At 38.4% G+C, this 20,369-nt stretch overlaps 1 protein-coding gene across 1 annotated transcript in view; it reads right to left on the bottom strand.

The window, feature by feature from the left end:
• The window catches only part of FAP (fibroblast activation protein alpha), a 59,711-nt gene that overhangs the window by 24,545 nt on the left and 14,797 nt on the right, over positions 1-20,369 (bottom strand). Inside the window, exons 7-17 of the mRNA XM_006037449.3 lie at positions 19,615-19,687; positions 17,479-17,599; positions 16,346-16,500; positions 15,412-15,515; positions 14,935-15,070; positions 9,179-9,223; positions 6,854-6,958; positions 6,683-6,753; positions 5,578-5,631; positions 3,115-3,239; positions 809-856 (exon numbers count right to left, since the gene is read on the bottom strand). Of these exons, the coding sequence (XP_006037511.1) occupies positions 809-856; positions 3,115-3,239; positions 5,578-5,631; positions 6,683-6,753; positions 6,854-6,958; positions 9,179-9,223; positions 14,935-15,070; positions 15,412-15,515; positions 16,346-16,500; positions 17,479-17,599; positions 19,615-19,687 (1,037 nt within the window). The remainder of the gene's footprint in view (positions 1-808; positions 857-3,114; positions 3,240-5,577; positions 5,632-6,682; positions 6,754-6,853; positions 6,959-9,178; positions 9,224-14,934; positions 15,071-15,411; positions 15,516-16,345; positions 16,501-17,478; positions 17,600-19,614; positions 19,688-20,369) is intronic.

Genomic DNA, 20,369 nt, shown 5'->3' with positions numbered 1-20,369 from the left:
TCAGCAGTATGCTTGAAGAGACAAAAGAAGACAGTTTGAAAGTGTTTTCTTCTAAGAAGCCCTTTGGCTGGTCAAGGCACAAGAAAAGCAAAGATAAAAGTCCATCCCATGAAGCATTTTTATCTAGTCTAAGAGAATTACATATTTATAATGAAACACTGTTCACCATTGCATACAGTTTGTGTGCGTTGCTGAGGAAATGAGAAAGGATACTTAATATGCCTGACTTCAACAAACCACAAAATGTCACAATTTATGCAAGGATAAAGATGCTTCATGCACTGAGTACATTTAAGCCCCTTGCAAAAGGAGAAAATAAATGAACGCTGAGTTTGTGCAGCACCTAGTACAGACCTTAATTATTTAATACAAATAAATTCTGATAATAAACATGTTAGGTTGAACGATCTTTTACAGCTCTCAACATGGCTTTTTGGGCCAAATTTTGAAAATGTTTAGAATGCATAACTTTTGTTGAACTGCACAGGATAAAGAGATCTTGCAATCCCATTGAATAACAGGGTATATTGGAACAGAAACATTTCTATTTTATGCTTGCTTAACCAAGCTTCAGTTCACTGGCAATGTGAGTGAATTAGGATTCAACAATAATGCATAAAAAAAGACAGGGCATTCAGATTTCACAGTGATCTCTCAGAAAAAATTGGATATTATTTTAATTCAGTCTAATTCAAGCATATGGCCAAAAACATTTTCATTTTTAATCCTAACACCATATTATGGGAGTTACTAATTTAAGATTCATGACAGAAACAATGGACAGAAGTATACAGAATATTTTCAGTACCTCTATCATACTGGGTCTCAAAAAGAGTGGAAATAGGAATGCCTGGACCTGTTATAAGAGTTAACAGAGAAAGGCTTTTATATTTTGAAACAAAACTGGGTGAAGTGTACAGTTAACATTAAAATATCACTGATAAAAACTAGCAAAAAGTGCAAACATTGTTGCACAGACATTTACATATAGTTTTCTTTTGTTCTTTCACAAACAGTAAATATCACATTTAAATATTTCACGTATAAATTCATTAATAACTGTTACTAAAGTCTATGCATAATGCATGATATGACCACACTAAATAAATTAATATTTTCTCCTTTTTAAAATATTTGTAGAGGGTTGCTTCAAAAACTAAGCCCTCCCCCCCGTTTTTTTTTTTAAATGTAGTTTAAGACTCTAGCTCTTGTGGTTGCAAAGAATGATTTCTGAAAGTAAACTTAAGTTAAACCATCACAGTACTAGTCTGTTGGATTTTGCACACAGGCTGAAGCTGAAAAAATAGATCTAAGGAAGGTTTTCTCAGTCATCTCATTGATGCATTTACTTAGATGTCCTCCATCCCTTTCCTTTTTTGTGTCCTTGTGCCAAGGTATTTAGCAGAATTTACAGATTTCATTGTGCTCCAGCAGTGTGGGTTGGGGAGGGGGCACTTTAATTAGAGAGGCTCTTGGGAGCCACTAACTCAAGCACCTGCAGCATCTCGTGTATTCAGCTTCAGTTAAAACTCCCCAAACATAATTTTGAAGAGCAGGGATGCTGAATACACACTCCTGCAGACACAATTAATTGAGTCTGTTCCAATGCATTGTAATTACAGCATGTTGGAGCAGATATCTTGCATGTCTACAGGTACCCTTAGATGCTTAAAGCTGTTGATTTAAATATCATCACTGTTACTCAAAGTCACCTCCTATTCATCTTTTTGTAACAAAATCCCCACAATCTTCCCTCCTATTCTGTCTAAAGCATGTTTCAGCATGTACTGATAAGCAAAATATATTTTTAATAGAAAAATCCATGGGTTCATGAAAAACTGGAAAACTTAATTTAATAACAAAATATATAATTATAAAGCATACTCATTTTACTATGCTGAGTGAGAATGAAAGAAGTGGAAAGAGAGGCAACACTACATAATTCTAGGGTTCCCACTGTGTAACATAGGAGTCTTTGATGCAGATGTTACATCAGAAGTGCTGCTTGGAAAATGGGGTCTTGGCCATTACCAAGCAGTAAAGTACTAGGGAGAAAAGTAATCTTTAAACTTTTCAAAGAGATCTTCTTGTCTTTAGACTAAGTGACATCCAGCTAATATCTAAAGGTGCCATTACATAAGGTGAACCCAGAATTAACAGTGTGAAACAGGCTCCTGAGAACATGTCACATTGCATTTGCTAAGGTGAGTGGGTTTTGTGTGGTGACGACAATATCAAGTATTCTTTGTAGAAATGATTGAGAGGTGTTATCATTCTGTTACATTTGCTCCTCTGCTTAGCGGGGGCTGAATTTGTATAGCTAAACATCCAATTCAGACCTTGAAAGATGGTAAACTATTCACAGGATAGGTAAAGCAAGAAATGTATATATTTCCTCTTTGAATGTTTATACTGTGACTTTACTGTTCATTTTTTTTAATGCTCTGAAAATGGCTGTATACCTAGATAATTGAAATCAATTGCAAAACTTCCATCTGTTTACTTTAATAGGGCCAAGATTTCACTTTGCTTCTTTCAAAGCTGTGTCAATTGTGTCAGGCTTATCCTCATGGCTCACTGAATTTGTTTCCAGACATTTTACATTTGTCATTAAAAACTGTATTACTGAGAAAATTTTCAGTGCTTTCTGAGACAAATTTTGCCCTGGTATAATTCCTACTGACTGCAGTGGGAACTGCTTCTGTGCCTGCCACTTCTGAATGTAGTGATCTGTATTGGAATCAAACGTATAGCTCACTGGTTAAAACAAAAACTTGGGGTCCTTGGTCCTTCTTTAGTAACATCATGATTTTGCGCTCAGTCTTTGGGGACCATTTCAGTTCATTGGATAAAATTTTGTTTTTCTCTTTTAAAGATTTTGACAAATGTGTTCTGTCAAAAAGCTGTTCACATTTCTTCAAAGTTTATATTGAAAAACATGAAAAAGTTTCAGCCAGAAAGCATGTTTTCCCATTTTTTTGCCACTGAAGTTTTTCATTTTACAATCCTTGCTTACAACTGTCAAGTTTGAATGACTGCTCTAAACAGTATAATCTATCTCATATATCCTTGAAAATATGATTGAGAGTCTTCTTAGAAACATATTATACATACCATAACAGATTAAGGCATAGTATTTAGCATTGTCACTGAATCTTGCTGTATAATATTGACACCTTTCTTTCCTTAGATTACAAGTAATGCATTGCTTCCTTGGAGGCTTTGTTCTAAGGTTGATTCTATAACAGCAGTAAAACAAAATAAAACAATATTATTTTGAACATTTAGATATCATTTTCTAAATCGGTGATTTGCAGTTTTTTCAAAAAATAATACTGTTCGAGACAATAGCTCTGTCCATTTTTCAGATATAGTCTTAGTCTTCTGGGATCATAGTTTTGAAGAGGCTTTAACTTAAATGTGCTAATTTTAGAAAGAGATAGTTAGTAGGGCTGTGCGAAGCTTCGGTCGCTGATTTAATTTGGCGGAGATTTAGCCCGATTTGGTGGCTGAATCTCTGAATCTGAATCAAATCAGGAGACCCTTTAATCTCTTCAAATTGAATTGGAACCCTTCAAATCAATTCGGAGAGATTCGATGATTCAAACATAGACACAGCTTTAAATGTTTTTTCTACATATCTCAAGGTACCAGGCAGCTTGTGAATGCTGAGATGCTGGGGCAGATGGAGTGTCCCATGGGAGTGCAGGGGAAGGGGTTGGGGGGCATCCCCAGCATGCTCAGCAATGTACCTGGAAGTGGACAAGAAGCACTTCTGGTCCACTCCCAGTTCCACCATGAAGTGCATGGGCACCCTCCCCACACCCCCCAGCTTGGTGACTGGTGCCTCCTGGATGTGGGGGGGGGGGCACCTGGGTTCCTCCCATTGCCAATCATTGAGCCAAGGAGGGCACGGGGAGGGGGGGTCCCCGACACACACAGCAGTGGACCCAAAAGTGGGCTGGAAATACTTCTGGTCCACTTCCGGGTCTGCCAGTGAGCACACAGGGGGCCCCTCTGTGCTCCTGTGGGATGCTCCATCCACCCCACTATCTCAGCATTCACAAGCCACGTCTGATACCTCAAGGTATGTAGAAAAAACATTTAAAGCTGTGTCTACGGCCGAATTGCTGATTCTCCAAATCGGCATCGAATCTTCAGATTCGGATTTGGCTGAATCTAAATGGGACAGTGATCCGAATCTGAAGATTCAATTCTGATTAGGAGAATCAGCAATTTGGCCATAGGCACAACTTTATATGTTTTTTCTATGAACCTCGAGGTACCAGGCATGGCTCATGAATATTGAAATGGTGAGGCAGATGGAGTGTCCCACGGGATTGCAGGGGGGGTCCCCCATGTCATTGGTGGTGGGCCCCCCCCCACACCCTCCTGGCTTGGCGATCAGCCATGGGGGGACCCTGGGTGCCCCCCCAGACCCAGGAGGCACCAGCCACTGAGCTGGGGAGCACAGCAGGTGCCCCACACACTCTGCAGTGGACCAGAAGTACTTCTGGGTCCACCACCGAGCATGCAGGGGGATGCTCCATCCACCTCACCATCTCAGCATTCAGGTATTTTCATAACAGGTCTCACATAAATGATTGGATGATTTCCATTACTACTGCTATTAAGGGCCAGTTTTGTAAATACCCTTTCTTGCTTTTGCTTTCCTTATGGGTGACCAAATAGAAATTTCTCATTTTGGGTCAAATGGAATGTTTCATACCGAATGTAACAAATTTGAGTTTGTTAGACTCAGTTGGTCTAATAAAAGACATCACATCTACTTAAAGAACCTTGCCAAACTAAAAATAAGCCATGTTGATAGCACTAATCCCAATTATTTTTGTCCCTCCAAAAATATGGGCATGTCAGCTAGGGTAATGTGTATAATAGCCCACATTCATGGAAAAAATATCTGCACATAAAATGTACCAGACAAATCAAAGTTCTAATAAAATACTCCTTGGACATGTCTACATGAGATATTTACTGCAGAGAAGACTAATTAACTGTGCAGTAAATGTCTCAGCATCTACCCGTGCAGGGCTATTAGGCTGGAGTAAACTAATGCATTTCACAGCAGGGTAGTACTATCCTGCCGAGGAGTTTTTTTTTTTTTTAAACTCTGCAGCAGTGCACATGTAGAAATTGATGCAGCTGGATGGGGCACGAGGGTGCTTCAGTGCAAGGATTGCCCGCCAGCTAGTCCTACACTGAAGCACCTTCATGCCCTAGCCAGCCCCTCCACAGCACATTGAGAAGTGTTGGAGCAGCCCTGGGATGGCAGGCTGATCCACTGTGTCTCCTGCCAGCTGGGGCTGCTCGGACTCAGTTCAACATGCTGTGGTCCCAGGCACAAATGTAAATGCGGTGCCCAGGAGCAATAAGCTCCACTGTGATATGCCCCAAAGTTTATTGCATCACATTAATATGTATGTGTAGAACTACCCCTTGATATAGCCTTTCTAAAGATCTTAAAACTGTTCTCTTGTCTGTACAGTGTCTCTTTTTTATATTATAAATCCAGATCCTATCTGGTATTTCTTTAAATAAGATTAATAAAAACCTTACTTGTAAATATTTCTTCTTCCTGGATAGCCTTCAAATTCATTGCTTGAATAGAATCTGTAAATTCATTCACATGTTAATAAATGCGAAGTCATAACTTAGGAGTTAGCATCAGGCACCTAACAGAAAATCCTTGATCAACAAGTTGTGCTTAACTGAAAGTTTAGTTTCTGCATTTGCTTGTGCTGGAACAATGAGGTAAGCTCACTAGCTTCTCATTTGTCCAAACAAAGATTTGATCAAAACTTGAGCAGATGATAAAAGAAGCATGCAACTTACAGTATGGACATATGTAGATTTTAGCCACTTTAAAAAGGGAAACCAGAGCTGCTGCTCTACAGTACACATCAGCCATTAAGCTTTAATTGTTAGGTCTGCATGAGCTTATAAATTACACTAACTTTACCCTGAGTAGTAGGGTTAAAGTTGGAGAAGTTTTGCTATACTTTCATGGCTAAAGAATCAGGCATATATAAGAGTTGCCTCATTTTATCTTATAGCGGTATCTTTTAATATCAATATAAATGTTACATGTCTATACTGTTAGTTGTTTCATTTAATTTCCATGTGTTAGTTGCTACTTGTACCATATAGATCCACCTGTGAGATACAAAGCTAATCTGAATTAATAAATATATCTCAGATTCAGCAAACCATGTACTCAGTTTTAAACATTTAAATTCTGCTTTGTAATAGAATTACTCATACACTTAAAATTTAGCAAGGGCTTTAGTTTTTTGCTAAATAGAGGCCTAGAGGACTTGGTTAGTAAAGAAGCTTAGAAAAAAATGAAAAAGTATAGGTTTGGATTTTCAAAGGTCATTCAAAGGAAGATACTGTATGCAAAAAATGTGAACTATATCTGCACACAAATATATCATGGTTTTGTACACTGACTGGAGATTTGCACTACAGCTAAGTATAACCATGTTTTTTGCCAAATCCCTGATTTGTGTACATAGTTGGAACTATTTGTAAAATTCCACACAGGTTGTATGTCTCTCTCCTACTCCAAACCAGGGTCTTGGAGACTAAAGGAACTCTACAAAAATGAATACTGCTGTGGTTCCTTTTTACTTACAGCATATATCACATAAGCAACACTTACACTGCATCATCTGTTACTCTGAAAATGTATATTGCCTCCCATTGTCCACTTGTAATTGGTATTGCATTTTCCTATAAAATAAATTCAGTAATGGATTACAATAAAACAGAGTTATTTCAGGAACCTACAACAGATATTAAATTAATGAGGCTAATCCTTTGCTTGACGTACCACTGAGCCATTGATGTAATGAATATGTTTATAACCATTCTTGTCACTGAAAATTTTGTAGTATGAATTGCTGTCAGAAGTGAAATGCGGTGCTGAAACAAAAAACTAAAAGAAAGAAACAGAAACTGTTGATGAGACAAAAGCAATGATAACAAGAAGGTTTTTAGCAGTGTATGATATACAGTTTATAATTTGCACATTTAAAGCAACAACAGAGCATTTCACTGGCCTCCCTTTTGTCACAGTGTACATTACAGCTTCTACTGTCATGTCACACTTCTTAACTGGTAATGTGGGCTGCCAGTGCACATACATTCTATACTGCACGTAAGTAGAGTAGCTTGCGTGTGTATGTGACTGTGCATGTGTCTGCATGGATTGATCAATTTTTAAAGGTTCTCTTCTTAGTAGTAAGAGTTGGTGAATTTTATTTTTTAAAATTAAATTAGTGAAAAATGTGGACTGAAATACTTAAACACTGACATCCTCTGCTTATCCTTCGAGCAAGCACACCACTGGGCAGAGATTGTCCAACCTGTCCCATACTGATCCAGCAATGTGTTTGTGCCCTGTTCAGTCTCCAGAGTTCAGTCTCAATTGTTTATCAAATCTTGGTATCTCTGCTTATATTGTCAACAAAGGAGCCAATTATGAATTTTTTTATTATTTTTAAAAAGGACACGTGCCCATAGTATGATTTTCCAACACTTAATCTAGATTTGAACCTATGAACAAAAGCTAAATTATTCTGTAAGTCATTATGAATCCCCTTAAGCCAAGGGAATTCATAATGTCTTTCTAAGGAGTAAAGGGCATGTCTATACATGCTGATTTAAGGTGCATTAGCCATTTTAAAGGTGCATTAAGGGTGTGGGTCTACAAGTGCACACTCTTAATGAGTCTTAATAATGGCAATTTTAGGCTATCTGCACATAAATTTGATACCTGGAAAAGCAGGTATCAAATTTAGGTGCAAATAGCTATAGCACCTTGACACATGTGTAGACACGCTAAGGTGCATTAACATTGTATATGTTGACTGACTTGGGACTAACTTTAGTCCCAAGTCAGTACGCACACCGCATTAATGTGCCTTAGCACGTGCACGTGTAGACACGTGCCTAAAATTGCCTTAGGGCAAATGCACATTAAGTTTAGGCGTGCATAAAAGCATATGTAGACATGCCTAAAGTAAAGCAAAATTCTTTTGAAGAGTTTCCACAAGTTCCTACAGTAACCTGTCATCATTGATCCAAAAGAAGAGGTAAGAAGAAAGAGATCAAATAAAGCATCTTATCCTGTTGGATGCAGTTTTAATTTTAATAATGTCTGTATACTAAAGAACTGCACTTACTGAATGTGGAAGTCTTCAGTTAAACTCAGTACAAGACACAGTGTGATGTCCCCCACAATGCACACTGGTAAATCTTGAGGAGTAATGTATGTATAATTTTACATCTGATTGAAATATACTTACTAATGTAACTTGATGTCTACAGGCTTTATCTGCTTTGGATTTAGAGTGTGGGCTTCTCAAGGCATGAATAAGTTCTTCTTGGACATTTGAATGCTTCAGTGCCACTGGAAATATTTGTGATTCCTAGGCAATATCAGCTACCCACATATTATTCACTTCTTGCCTAGGTGCCTTCTCCCTTGGTGAAGAAGAGCACTAAAGTACTTTTCTTTGGGTAAATGTAATATCTTTTATTAGACCAACTAAATAGTTGGAAAAATTGTTTTTTGCAAGCTTTCGGGCACAAACACCCTTTTTCAGGCATAGAGAGAAGGGTGCTTGTGCCTGAAAGCTTAAAGAAAACACATTTTCCAACCATTTAGTTGGTCTAATAAAAGATATCACATTTATTCAAAGGACCTTGTGTGCCTATGTCCCTGGACCAACATGACTACAACCAACATCCCATAAAGCATTCTAGAAACATTATGCTATTATAAAATCATCTGGAGGAATAGGATATACTGCCAGTGACATCAGAGAAACTTGGCTTATCTCTGTCCTGTCAGCATAATTCTTCCAGGAATTACCCTAGTACTGTGCCTCAGCCCTTTCTTTGTTATGTTGCTATGGATTCCATTCACTAAAATCTAACAATTATTTATGCTGAGACATGCAAAACGAGCTTAAGGGAGTTAAGAAGCTTCCTTAGGTAGCACTGAAAATCCCAGAGTTAAAGGCATCATGTGTTGTAGGTTCTGTGCGACTCAAAATGGTACCACTTTATCCATAGATCAAATATTACTGTGAAGATAAATAAATGTCTAAAACATTTAATGAAATCAAAGTAAAAGAAAAAAGAGCCCTACTCCACCAGTCCATCCTGTTTGACTCTCTTCTATGTGCTGTTGGTTCTGAAAAACAAAATCAATGACATAACCTTTAGGATGTATAAGAAAATGCGTAACTCCCTCACTGAGATGAAAGATCATCAAATAAATATGAAGGTTGCAAAATGAATACAAAAAAACTGAAATCCTTTTAAACCTCAAGTCACTGACCAAAGAAGAAGTTCCAGGGAACTTGGAAGAATATCTGACATAAATAGGACTATAGCAGCAGTATTACAATAATACAAAGTATTATTTTTAAGTGGTTGTCATTATAAGTAAATAAAATGCAAAGTGGTACTGTGCACTGTATTTTCAATGAAAGCTTGAATTAATGAATGTTTAATCTCAAAACATTTCTTCACTAATAGAAATCAATCTTCTCAGGAATAATTAATTATCTTAAAATAGTGAGCTAACCCCATTCTCAGTTGATGTAAAATGGCACATTTCCCCTAGTTTTATTAAGGCAATGGTTATTTACTTCAGGTGATGCACTGTGTTTTTTGAAAAATAAACATGAACTCATCTCATACTGTCTTTTTATTGCTGCTGTTAATTATAAATCATACAATTTTAGGAGCCATTTATATCGAAGCACGGTAGAGAATGCTGAAAACATTTGCTAGACTTTCACACTGAGGAACATCAAATTTTCTCCTGTGTAGAAAACTAAACACTATCAGATTGTGATTTCATTTATTAATATACATGTAAATTCAGAGACACCCCATTTAATTTGGTGGACTAATTCTGGAATCGTACCATTGTAATTGAGATCACTGAGATCCATACCTTCAAGGCATGCCAGCTCCGACTGCTGTGCCAAAACACTCCTCCATGACTGGACAGCGCGAGCCCAGACACAAGTACTCAGGTGGGCAGTCCCAGTGAAGTAAATTACATCACTTAACTCATATTCATGAAGTTAATGACCAAAGTTTTACAAATAATTCTGAGTGCATCAAGTCTGGGCTTACTAAACTGAGATGCCTGAACAACATCTGAGTTTTAGGTAGCATGTACTCAACATTTTCTGCAAATGACACCTCTTTAAGATGTCTCAAGATGGGCAACAGTGATGTAGAACTAAGAATTAGGAAGCAGAATACAGGCATCAAAAATGAATTTACTTTTGAAAATCTGGGACCTTGGGACTACTAATGCTAGCAAGGAATTTCAGATTTAGGCCTTAACAGGGTTACTTTGAAAAAATGGTCTATACTGCTTTAGAAAGGACAAGTACGAATTAATCAGTTCTACTGGCATCTCCAAAAGATCCTTTTTCATTTTTAGGTTTTGTTTGGTTTAGAGAGTTCCAAGTGCATTTCCTACATTTTCTAATGACTTTTTCATTGCAGAGAGTAATGCCATTGTTTGATGGGACTAAATGAGTTACTGGTTAATAACAATTCTGCAAGAGATTCAGACTTTTTATTTTATAAATTAGTTATTTTAAACTGTTAATTTAAAGACACATTTCTTCACAGTCTGGAGCCCTGCAAAATGCTTTCTGAATAAAGCATTTTGCATTTCTCATCCTTAATGTAGTCATATTAACGTTAAAATTATGCCTTTTCCTCTTGTGGCACAGTCCTGAAAAGAGCTGTGCACCCTTAATCCCGCCTGATTCCAAGGGCAAACAAGGGCACTCAGTACCACAAAAGAGTGCACAGCACCTTGCAAGATGGAGCCTTTGTGTAGAGCTGTGTTGTACCATTAATTTAGGAGCTTGTTTTTGTTTCTTATTAAGTGTAGAATATTAAGTGGCAGGATTTTATAAGCTAGTAAGTATTCAAGTACGAGAATACATTCAGTGCAAACTTTGCTTGTCTCTGTCTACTAGCATCTCACGGAATCGGATCACAATTTAAGGCCTAATCCAGAAGTGCTTTAAGTAATTTCAGTATAAGCCAGATACAGACATTATGCATAAACCAGTCTAAGTGGCTGGGAATCGATCTAAATTCATAACCGTCCAGATGTCTTGTGCATCTAGACCAGTCTAAAAATGGTGGAACCCAGTCTAAGATAGATCCAGTTCAATGTGCACTCAGATGTAATCAATTTAGATTAGATTGGTGAATCAAACTTCTATACTAGATCCCTTATTGATTCAAGTTAGATCGCTGTCCTTCAGGATCCAAGCCTCCTTTGCAGTTCCCTGCAACCACTCCCCTCACAGGGAGGCATGCTGGTACTTGGTCTGCACTTGGCTGCTCTGGTCGAGCACCCAGTAGGCCTCACCCCTGAGCTCTCGCAGAGCAGAGCCAGTAAAGACCTTCCCCTCAACCCCACCTGCCTGTCTCCCACCTGACAGGTGGGAGACAGGCAGGCAGCAGGGAGGTATGGGGAGGCGGGGGAGGAAAGGAAGTAATCTGTGTCCCCTGTACAAGCCCCAGAACCTGGGTACCTATGTCCCTGACCTGTGCCCCACACCCCATCACAAAACACCCCATGATGTACTTACACATCTGAAACTGAGCCCAAGAGAACCCCTGCACTTGGGCATAGCCCCACAGAGCCCAACTCTAGCTCCTGCACACCCAGCCAGGGACATCCATTTCCCCGTGCTTGGGCACAGCCCCATGAAGTCTGACCCTGGCTCCCACACACACAGCCAGGGACCCCCATGTCCCTATGCATGGGCACAGCTCATGAAGCGTGACCCTGGCTTCTGTACACCCAGCCAGGAACCCCTATTCCCCATGCTTGAGAATAGCCCCATGGAGCCTGAATCTGGATCCTGTACACCCAGCCAGGGACTGCTATGCTCCCACGTTCAGGCACAGCCCCATGGAGCCTAACCCCAGCTCCCAACCATCTCAGTGGACAGAGCCAGCCCCCCTGCCACCGGGACCCCAGCATGGGCCTTCCACCTCATGCAGAAGCTGGTGAGGGCAGTTTGCCCCTGGTGGGTTGAGGTGGCAGGGGGCAGAACATTAGGACTAGGCCTGGATGGGGGCAACCTGTGACCTCTGTGGCTCAGCCACTGTTGGCAGGTACCTGGACCATGGGAACCTGGGGTGCTGCAAGGCTTTTTTGGCCTGCAGCTGCAGGGTCCCAGAGTACTAAGGAGGGGGGAGGGGTGTGTAGTTGCCCATGTCTGGCAGCCAATCAAGGGTGGCTTGAGCACTCAACTGTGTTCAGCAGTCTCGGGCACCCTGGGGAGCCCACAGGGCATGCCAGGAGGCATGCAAAAATGTCCCCAACCTGCAGGCCTTGGGCAGTGCAGAAAGCCTGTGTGCCCCCTAACACAAGAGGGCTAACACGTATACTGTTCACTACCAATCTAACCTAGTAGATTAGGTAGAAAACCATGTAACTTATATCAATTCTGCCTTGGGCTTTTTGAACATCTGTGATAAGCCATAAAGTTGCTCAAAGATGGGCCTCTTAATGTTCAGCTGTTTACATTTGAGTTTTGAAGAAAAGTATCTGATCTGCATTTCATTTCTGTACTTCCAAATTTCATTTATGGAATAGGCCAATCTTTATACAGGAAAGCCTTCCAGATGCATACAGATATAAGCAATGTGCTGTATCTCCATTCCTGATTCATTTGCTTCTGTTTAATGAAGGCCCTGATGCTGCAAACACTGAAGCATGCATGGAACTCCTTACTTCTATGAGATTATGTGTAAAATTAAGTAAAGATCTGTGTGTTTTACATTGGCTTCAATCCTAAAGGCACACTTTACATGCTTGATATTACCCTCTGAGTACCTCCAGCGAAGTCAAATTGACTTCTCTTGGAAAAAAAATCATAGGTTAAATTGTTTACAGGACCAGGGCTTTAGAAATTACTTGTAAAACATATATAAAATCATTTTCAAGCATCTAGACTGCAGCACCCCTATTGCACATTATATTCTTGTCAGAATCTAAAAACAACAACAGCGACAAAAAGAAAGAAGTATTTTTGCCAGTGGAAATGCAGAGATACACTTCTCCAAGGCAAATGGAGCTAATGCTTCACTCCATCTGTTCACACTCCTTCAATTGGCCATTTGTGCAAACTTTAATATGATAAAAGCCCTATATCACTGGATAAATATAATATTAGGGAAGCATCAGTAGTGACTATATATTAAGGGCTGCACAGAGAAATGCAATTAAACAAGCGTTACAAACACAATCCTCCATGATGACAATCACGCTGGCCCTGAGCCAACAAAGCAATCAAGCACATGCTTAACTTCAAACACATAAGTAGAGCTACTGAAATCCACAAAATTAGTCACACGCTGAAAATTAAGCATGTGCTTAAGTGCTTTGCTGGATCTGTGCCAGAGTGGTTAGCCTCTTGCCAGACAGAGCCCTAAACTTCTTTATCATCTAAATCCCTTTGATTTTCTAAAGAAACTAAAATATTTAGTCCTCGGAACAAATGCAACTGACTGCAGCATGGAGATTCAGTTCAATGAAAATCTGAAGAAAATCTTTTACAATAATAAAAAAGTGACCTTTCCTGAAATGAAAGTTGCCTGCACAATTCTGATCTTGCAAATTGACTGGAGTAACTCTTCAGATATGAATCATTCTAATGAACTCAGTTGAGCTGTTCTGAAAAATTGGGACCTTAGGGTGCCTATACATGAGCAGCAAAGCTGCTCTAAAGTGCTGTAATTACAGTGCGTCAGAGCAGACTCAATTAATCGAGTCTGCTGGAGAGGGGTAATTACTGTGCTCAGCAGATTCCAGCGTTTCATGTATCAGTGTCCCCACAATGAAAAATGGCAGTGAGGGTACTTTAACTGAAGCTCTTTTGATGACCTTTAGTTAAAGCACCTTTGCCACCATTTTTTAGCTTGGAGACACTGACACAAGAGACGCTTCAGGAGCTTTAATTAAAACAGTTCTCAGAGGCACTCTGATTAACGCGCCCTCTCCCGAAGCACATGTATAAACACCTTTAGATTCCTTTTGTAGTCACCCGGGTTATTTTGTTCTGGAATAACAAAAAGTGTCTTGAACTTGTAAAATTATTTGAATAAATTGAAATTCTATGTTCTTTGTATAACTTGTTTATAAATAATAAAAATTAATTTAATGCAGTAGGCAAATGTTTTTCTTTATAAAACTGATTGTAAGATATATGTGTTTTCCCATCCCTAACTTCAAACGTATTGCTTGAACTATTCTAATTGAAATAACTGAGGACCCAATTCAGGCTTCCATAGCATATAAATTGGGCATATTTACTTCCTAATTATGCTCCTTAGGCACTTTTCACACGCTTTGACACATTTGGATTAGAATGTGTCAGAGCAGACTTGATTAATCATTTAATCGAGTCTGCTGGAAAGTTCTACTCAGAACGCTCCAGCACGTTGCAGTGCTCACATATTCAGCTTCCCTGCATTTCAAAATGGTGGTGGGGACTCTTTAACTAAAGCTCATCAAATGAGCTTGAGTTAAAGCACCATTTGAAAATCTGGGATTCTGAATACACAAGACGCTCTGTGTTTTAATTAGAGTAGCTCTTGAAAGCTGATCTAATTAAAACAACCCCCCACCCTGGAGCACATGTAGAGGTGCCCCTTCAACCTTTCACCTGAGGGGAGATCTCCTGGCTGAGATATAAGGCAAAATTAAACCAGTATTTTGAAATCAATACTTTTTTATATTTGTTTTCATTTTTAAAATTTTTATACTTTGAAAACATTGCATGGACAACTCAGTTTCTTATTGTTGTTCCAGAAATGTTAAGCATATACATCAAGGTTCAGTACCTCTGGGCAGTCCCAGGAATTTGAACTTCCTTTGAAGTCACATATGGCTAAGACAGAAAAATTCTGGACTCTTCTTAGCCATTGCACGCAGATCCGATAATCCGTTACCCAAGTAAGCCAAGTGACATAGTGATCGCTAGAAAACAGAAAGAAGGCTGGTTATTAAATAAGAAAAAATTAGGGTTGCTATTGAATGGATGCTTCCATTAGGGACCCAGTTGTCCTCTTTTGAAGACAATCACAAAACTCCCGTTGGCTTTAATGGTAATGGATTTGACCCACATGGACAACATATTATATGGACAACTAAAGCCAAACTCTACAATTTCTGGGTAGCACGAGATTTGTCTGGTAGATGAATATAAGGCTCCACTATAGAGAATGTAAAATAAAATCAAAGATCCCAACATTTGAAATAAAAACAGTAAGATAAATAAATAGACAAAGCAAAAGAAGACAAATTTGAGAATACACTACCTTGATGCTATCATTGCAGGAACAGGTACTTCCTTAGGACCTAAACCTTCAGGATTAGTAGTGTCTACAATAAACACTCTAACGGTAGGATTTTTAGCCCCAGCCTTCAAAGGAAATGTATTACCAGGTTATTCAAATCAAGTTCTGGAGGATTAAACTAAGATTAAAAAGAAAATCAACAACATATTTTTTCGGAAAGCAAATAGTTTAAGAATTTTGAAACACTGGTATTCTGGAAGGTAACTGGCCAGATTCTGATCTTACTAAAAACAAATATAAATCTAGGGCATCTCCATTTCAGCTTAATATTATTTCACTTAGCATCAGTTCAAGCATCAAGATGACAACAGTAATGGTTAAAACATTTCTAGACTGAAAAACTTAGTGTTTGTGAGAATACATCAAAATGTGTTGTTCTCTCTTGTGTGCAGCGTAGGCCTGTATAGTGTATATTATAGACATACTAGATAATGACATGGGACTCCAATTAAAGCCAGGGGAGATGCAGACTGAAGGAAAAAGATAGTTGTCCTGAATCCAGTGCTACAAATCTAGGCCTAATCCAAAGCCTATAAAGCTAATGGGCTTGGATGTGGCCCCAAAGGATTTATATAAATTTGAGACTTTACATTCTCTCATTGCTCAGTAATTTTTTTAATACAGCACATTCACTATAATATAGAGATTAATTATAACAATAGATACCTTAAGTGAAATAAGGTATGACTTACATGCCTATGTCCATTTGTTTAATTAGGTCTACATAATGCGTACTTTGAGCCGTATGATTAAGCTTTCATTTTTGTAACTTAATTTTAAGCTAGAGCAGAATTAACCGCTGCTATCCTTCACTGAAAAGAAGTTTTCAGTTTTTTTTTTCTATATTAATAGCTATCACAATGCATTTACAAGCCGAGGGGAAGAAGCAACATACCTTTGGGTATGGAATAGTGATTTTTCTAGGGTATTGTTCCTCACCATAATATGAATATTCAATAATTGGGATATTGGTATCATTAAATTGTACATATGCTATGTACTTTCCATTTGGAGACCACCATAGAGCATATTTTGTTGCAAGCATTTCCTCTGCAAAAAATTAACAATCACATATTAGTTAGTTACCGCTAATCTTTTATAATCTAACTTAAAGCACTGCAAAACTTAGAATTATATACAGTGCCAGCTGTTTAGACAGCCAAGTACAAGAAGAAAACTGTGCCAGATCAGTAACATAGCCCTACTGCAAAGTTACTCTAGCATTTAAGAACAGAAAATCAACATTTAATAGGGACAGAAGTGAGCTCAGGAGGTGATCTAGCCTGATCCCCTGCTTCAACTAGGATCATCCTTATCTAAACTAATACAGACAAAGGTTTATCTAACCCTCACTTAAACATGAATAATATTATGCATGCAAATAGACTCATATAAATCCATGAGTCTATTCCTGATTCTAAATTTATGACTACTCAATTTTGGGTGTTCTCTTGTCTTACTGTAAAAAGGAATAATGGTATGCTAGTTTCCTAAAGTTAGGACTGATTACAAATTCCTGGTACCAACAAAATGTTTACCGTAGACCAATTATTCTAATCTAGTACAAACCAATGAGTTAAGAACAGTGATCTTGATGGCTCTACATATTTACCACCACATTTATAGGAGGGGAAGGGAGAAATTATAGGGAAAATTTAATTTGAAAAAATGCAGTTTCTTGCACTGAAAGTTTACCAGAACAAGTTTATGAGCACCCCTGCCACCATTTTTAAACACGGAAACGCTGATCACGAAATGCTCTGGGTGCTTTAATTAGAGCAGCCCTTGGAGCCACTCTAAATAAAGTACCCTCCCCCCCACACACACACCTAGAGCATGTGTATAAATACCCTTAGATACCAAGGAGGATACCATGGGCATAATGATAGATGCTGACTCAGAAGGAAGGTTGCCTAATATCAAGTCACTGACCCCATGGTCTTACATCACTTTGGTGCTACTTTGGCCACCCATCTAACTGGTGGCCAAACCTAGACTTGTTTAACAGAGTGTTCAGGATGAATTTACCTTCATAGACCCAGTCAGGAATTCCATTAAATATTTCATTATATTTTCCATCACTAGTTATTTTAATAGCTGGATCTCTTGGGCTTTGTTTCAAATAGATATTATTCTGATACACATACACCTAAAGATGAGAATTGTTTCATGAGGAATATGTACAATGATAGAAAAAGATATTACAATCAGATTTGTTCAGTCAACGATATTGTGCTTATATTCTACAAATGATAAAAAAGTGTAATCAAGCATATAGTGGAGCATATATTGAAATCCTTATTCAATTTTGCCTGAGTAAGAATCTTGGGATTTGGGCCAATATCAGTAATTACAAATTAAAGGCCATATTCTGAGCTCAGTTCTATAAATCTAGAGTAGTTAATCATTTTTGTCAACATAAACAAAACACTACATTTATTTTTTATGCTAATATGCAACTCCCTTTAGCTGTACTGGAAATTAGCACAGGCACTGAATGGAAAAATGTACATCAGAATATTAGGTCACAGATGATCCTCAAAGGATTCCATGATTTGGTTTGGTTTGCTTTGGACGAATGCCTGAAAGCCTGAAGTCCTTACTGAAACTCATTTGAAGTCTTGTATCTTTTCAATAGAACTAAAAGTCTCATTTGAATGGGCTTTTTTGTGAAGTTTCTGGAAGTTCTGCTTCTGGTGCCAGCTAGTATAGGGCATAAATATGTGCACATAACCGTTAATCAAACTTCTTTGAGCTCAAAAAGGCACATGGCAGAGCTGAGGTGGATAAAGGCTCTTACATTATCTGAAACAGTTTTTTTCATTTTTGTTAAATTAGGTTATGGACAAATGAACATGATATGAATTAAAATGGTCTGGGGAATTTAACTGTGCTCTGCAGTAATTCTTACCCTCTGGTAAAGGAAAGCTAAACTGTGGGAGTTTACCCTTCAGTGAAAGAGGACTGAATTATTGTGGGTTAGCATGCATATGCACAGCTGATATGCCTGGCCCTTTTTAACTACTGTAATTTGCTCATTCTTGTACAAAGGGGACTAAATTTACAGCTCTTGCTTATCCCAAACCTTCAGTGAAGTCAGTGGGAGTTTGAGATATGCAAAAATTGTTCCAAAGCAAAATATCATACAATCATTTACTAAGAAACTAGGTCTGTTGACGTTACAAATATTTGATGAATAAACACAAAAAAGTTAACTCCTTTGCTTTTTCAATGGACAGCAAGGAACAGCCCTAAAACCTTTTAGGTAAAGTATGCAGTCTACTGTACTAGAACATCCCACACTATTTTGGTCTCTCTTCCTCCATTATCAGCTTTGGGAGCCAGCTAAAGTATTTTACCAATAAAATATCTTAATTACATACTATCATCTAAGTTCTTGATAAAGGAATTAACAAAGCATCATGTACTTAATTGTTATAATTTACAGCTTCAGTGATATAGCAATTTCTTAGAAGATGGAAAATATTTTCCTAGTGATTTCCCATGAATTATTGAAATGTGTATGACTTTTAAATTTATTCATTTGTGCACAAATATTCTCAACTATGTAGGGATGGACCGAGGAATACTAATTCTTAGTTAACTGCTGCTGCAGAACCAACAGAAAAATAGAAGGCTACTTTGTGTGTGCAACAGGTCCTATGGACTCGGGGACTGAGTCATTTATTTTGGCAATGAAGTGTTCATTTTTTAAATATTTAGATTCTAGCAGATGTTCCTTATTGAAATGTAAGTGATCTAACAGAGAGGTTGCACTTTGGGCCTATAAATCCTGGCAGCTAGAACCTCAACTTCTTCAATACTTTAGAATGTGAAAAGGGGGAAAACATCCCTTTCAGGATTATATACTGAATGTAATCCCACCCATGTAGATCCTGTGGTCAACATATACTAGGGTAACTGCTTCAGACCTGGATTAAAAGACATGCTTAAGCCTAGAACATGATTATTCTGCTCTGGTTCCACCCCTTCCACTGTGACAGCTTCAGCTATTACCTTCATTATTCCTATTCATAAGCATGCTTGATAAACAGTTAAATGGCCTGCAAACATAGAGCCTATGCAAACAACAACTAGAAGCAAATAACCTCTGCTATTGTATCAAGAAGTAAGTTTATTCTAGCACTTAGTTGCTTTACTGACCAATTTGTGTCCAACGGGTGACCAGGCTATGTGCTGAATGTTATGTGGAAGCTGATTTTCTGTTATAAAATCACTAAAAAAAAGAGGAAAGTTGAAATGACTGTACATATGTATAAAAGTCATACTAAAGCACAAAAAACTCTGTTCCCCAACAGCTTTTGTTTTGTGAACAACACAAATTTAATGTCAGAAAGCTTGTTTGCTGTACAAAGCAGGCAGTTAGACATGCACAATTGATATGCACAACTGTTTGTATATGCTAACAAACTTTCTGTGAATACAAGACAATCAGCCCCTTGAACATGTGATCCCATGGCTTGAAAAGTCAGCCTTAGCCCAAATATTACAGAGCCATCTAAGATCGCTGGCTATACTGTACCATATACATTATAATCAAAGCTAATTCTAAGGAAATGTGAACCATGTGCCTACCTGGGAGTTTCCTAACAAATAACACTATATGCAGCTAGCAAAGTAGAAGGCATAAAGGCAAGAGCAGTTATTGTATACCTGAGCTGCTGGCAGTGTACACCCAGGAGCCTCAGCCCCAGCCCAAAGAATAGCTTGGGTAGCTCAGCAATGCAAGGCAAGGCATGCTGCCAGTTGCGGGATGACGTGCAAGGGTAGTATGAGAGGAGGCATGGGACCTCCTTTAAAATAGGGTGCAAAGAAAAAGAGAAGTTGGGGGGTGGGGGAGGGAGGGTGAGAAAATGAATGAACCAAGGAAAAGAAGGATCAGTTATTAGGGAGGAGGC

The sequence above is a fragment of the Alligator sinensis genome, unplaced genomic scaffold, assembly GCF_000455745.1.
Source record: "Alligator sinensis unplaced genomic scaffold, ASM45574v1 scaffold1779_1, whole genome shotgun sequence".
Taxonomy (NCBI): Eukaryota; Metazoa; Chordata; order Crocodylia; family Alligatoridae; genus Alligator; species Alligator sinensis.
Note: the sequence above shows the minus strand (reverse complement) of the source record. Positions and strands in the feature narration are given on the sequence as shown.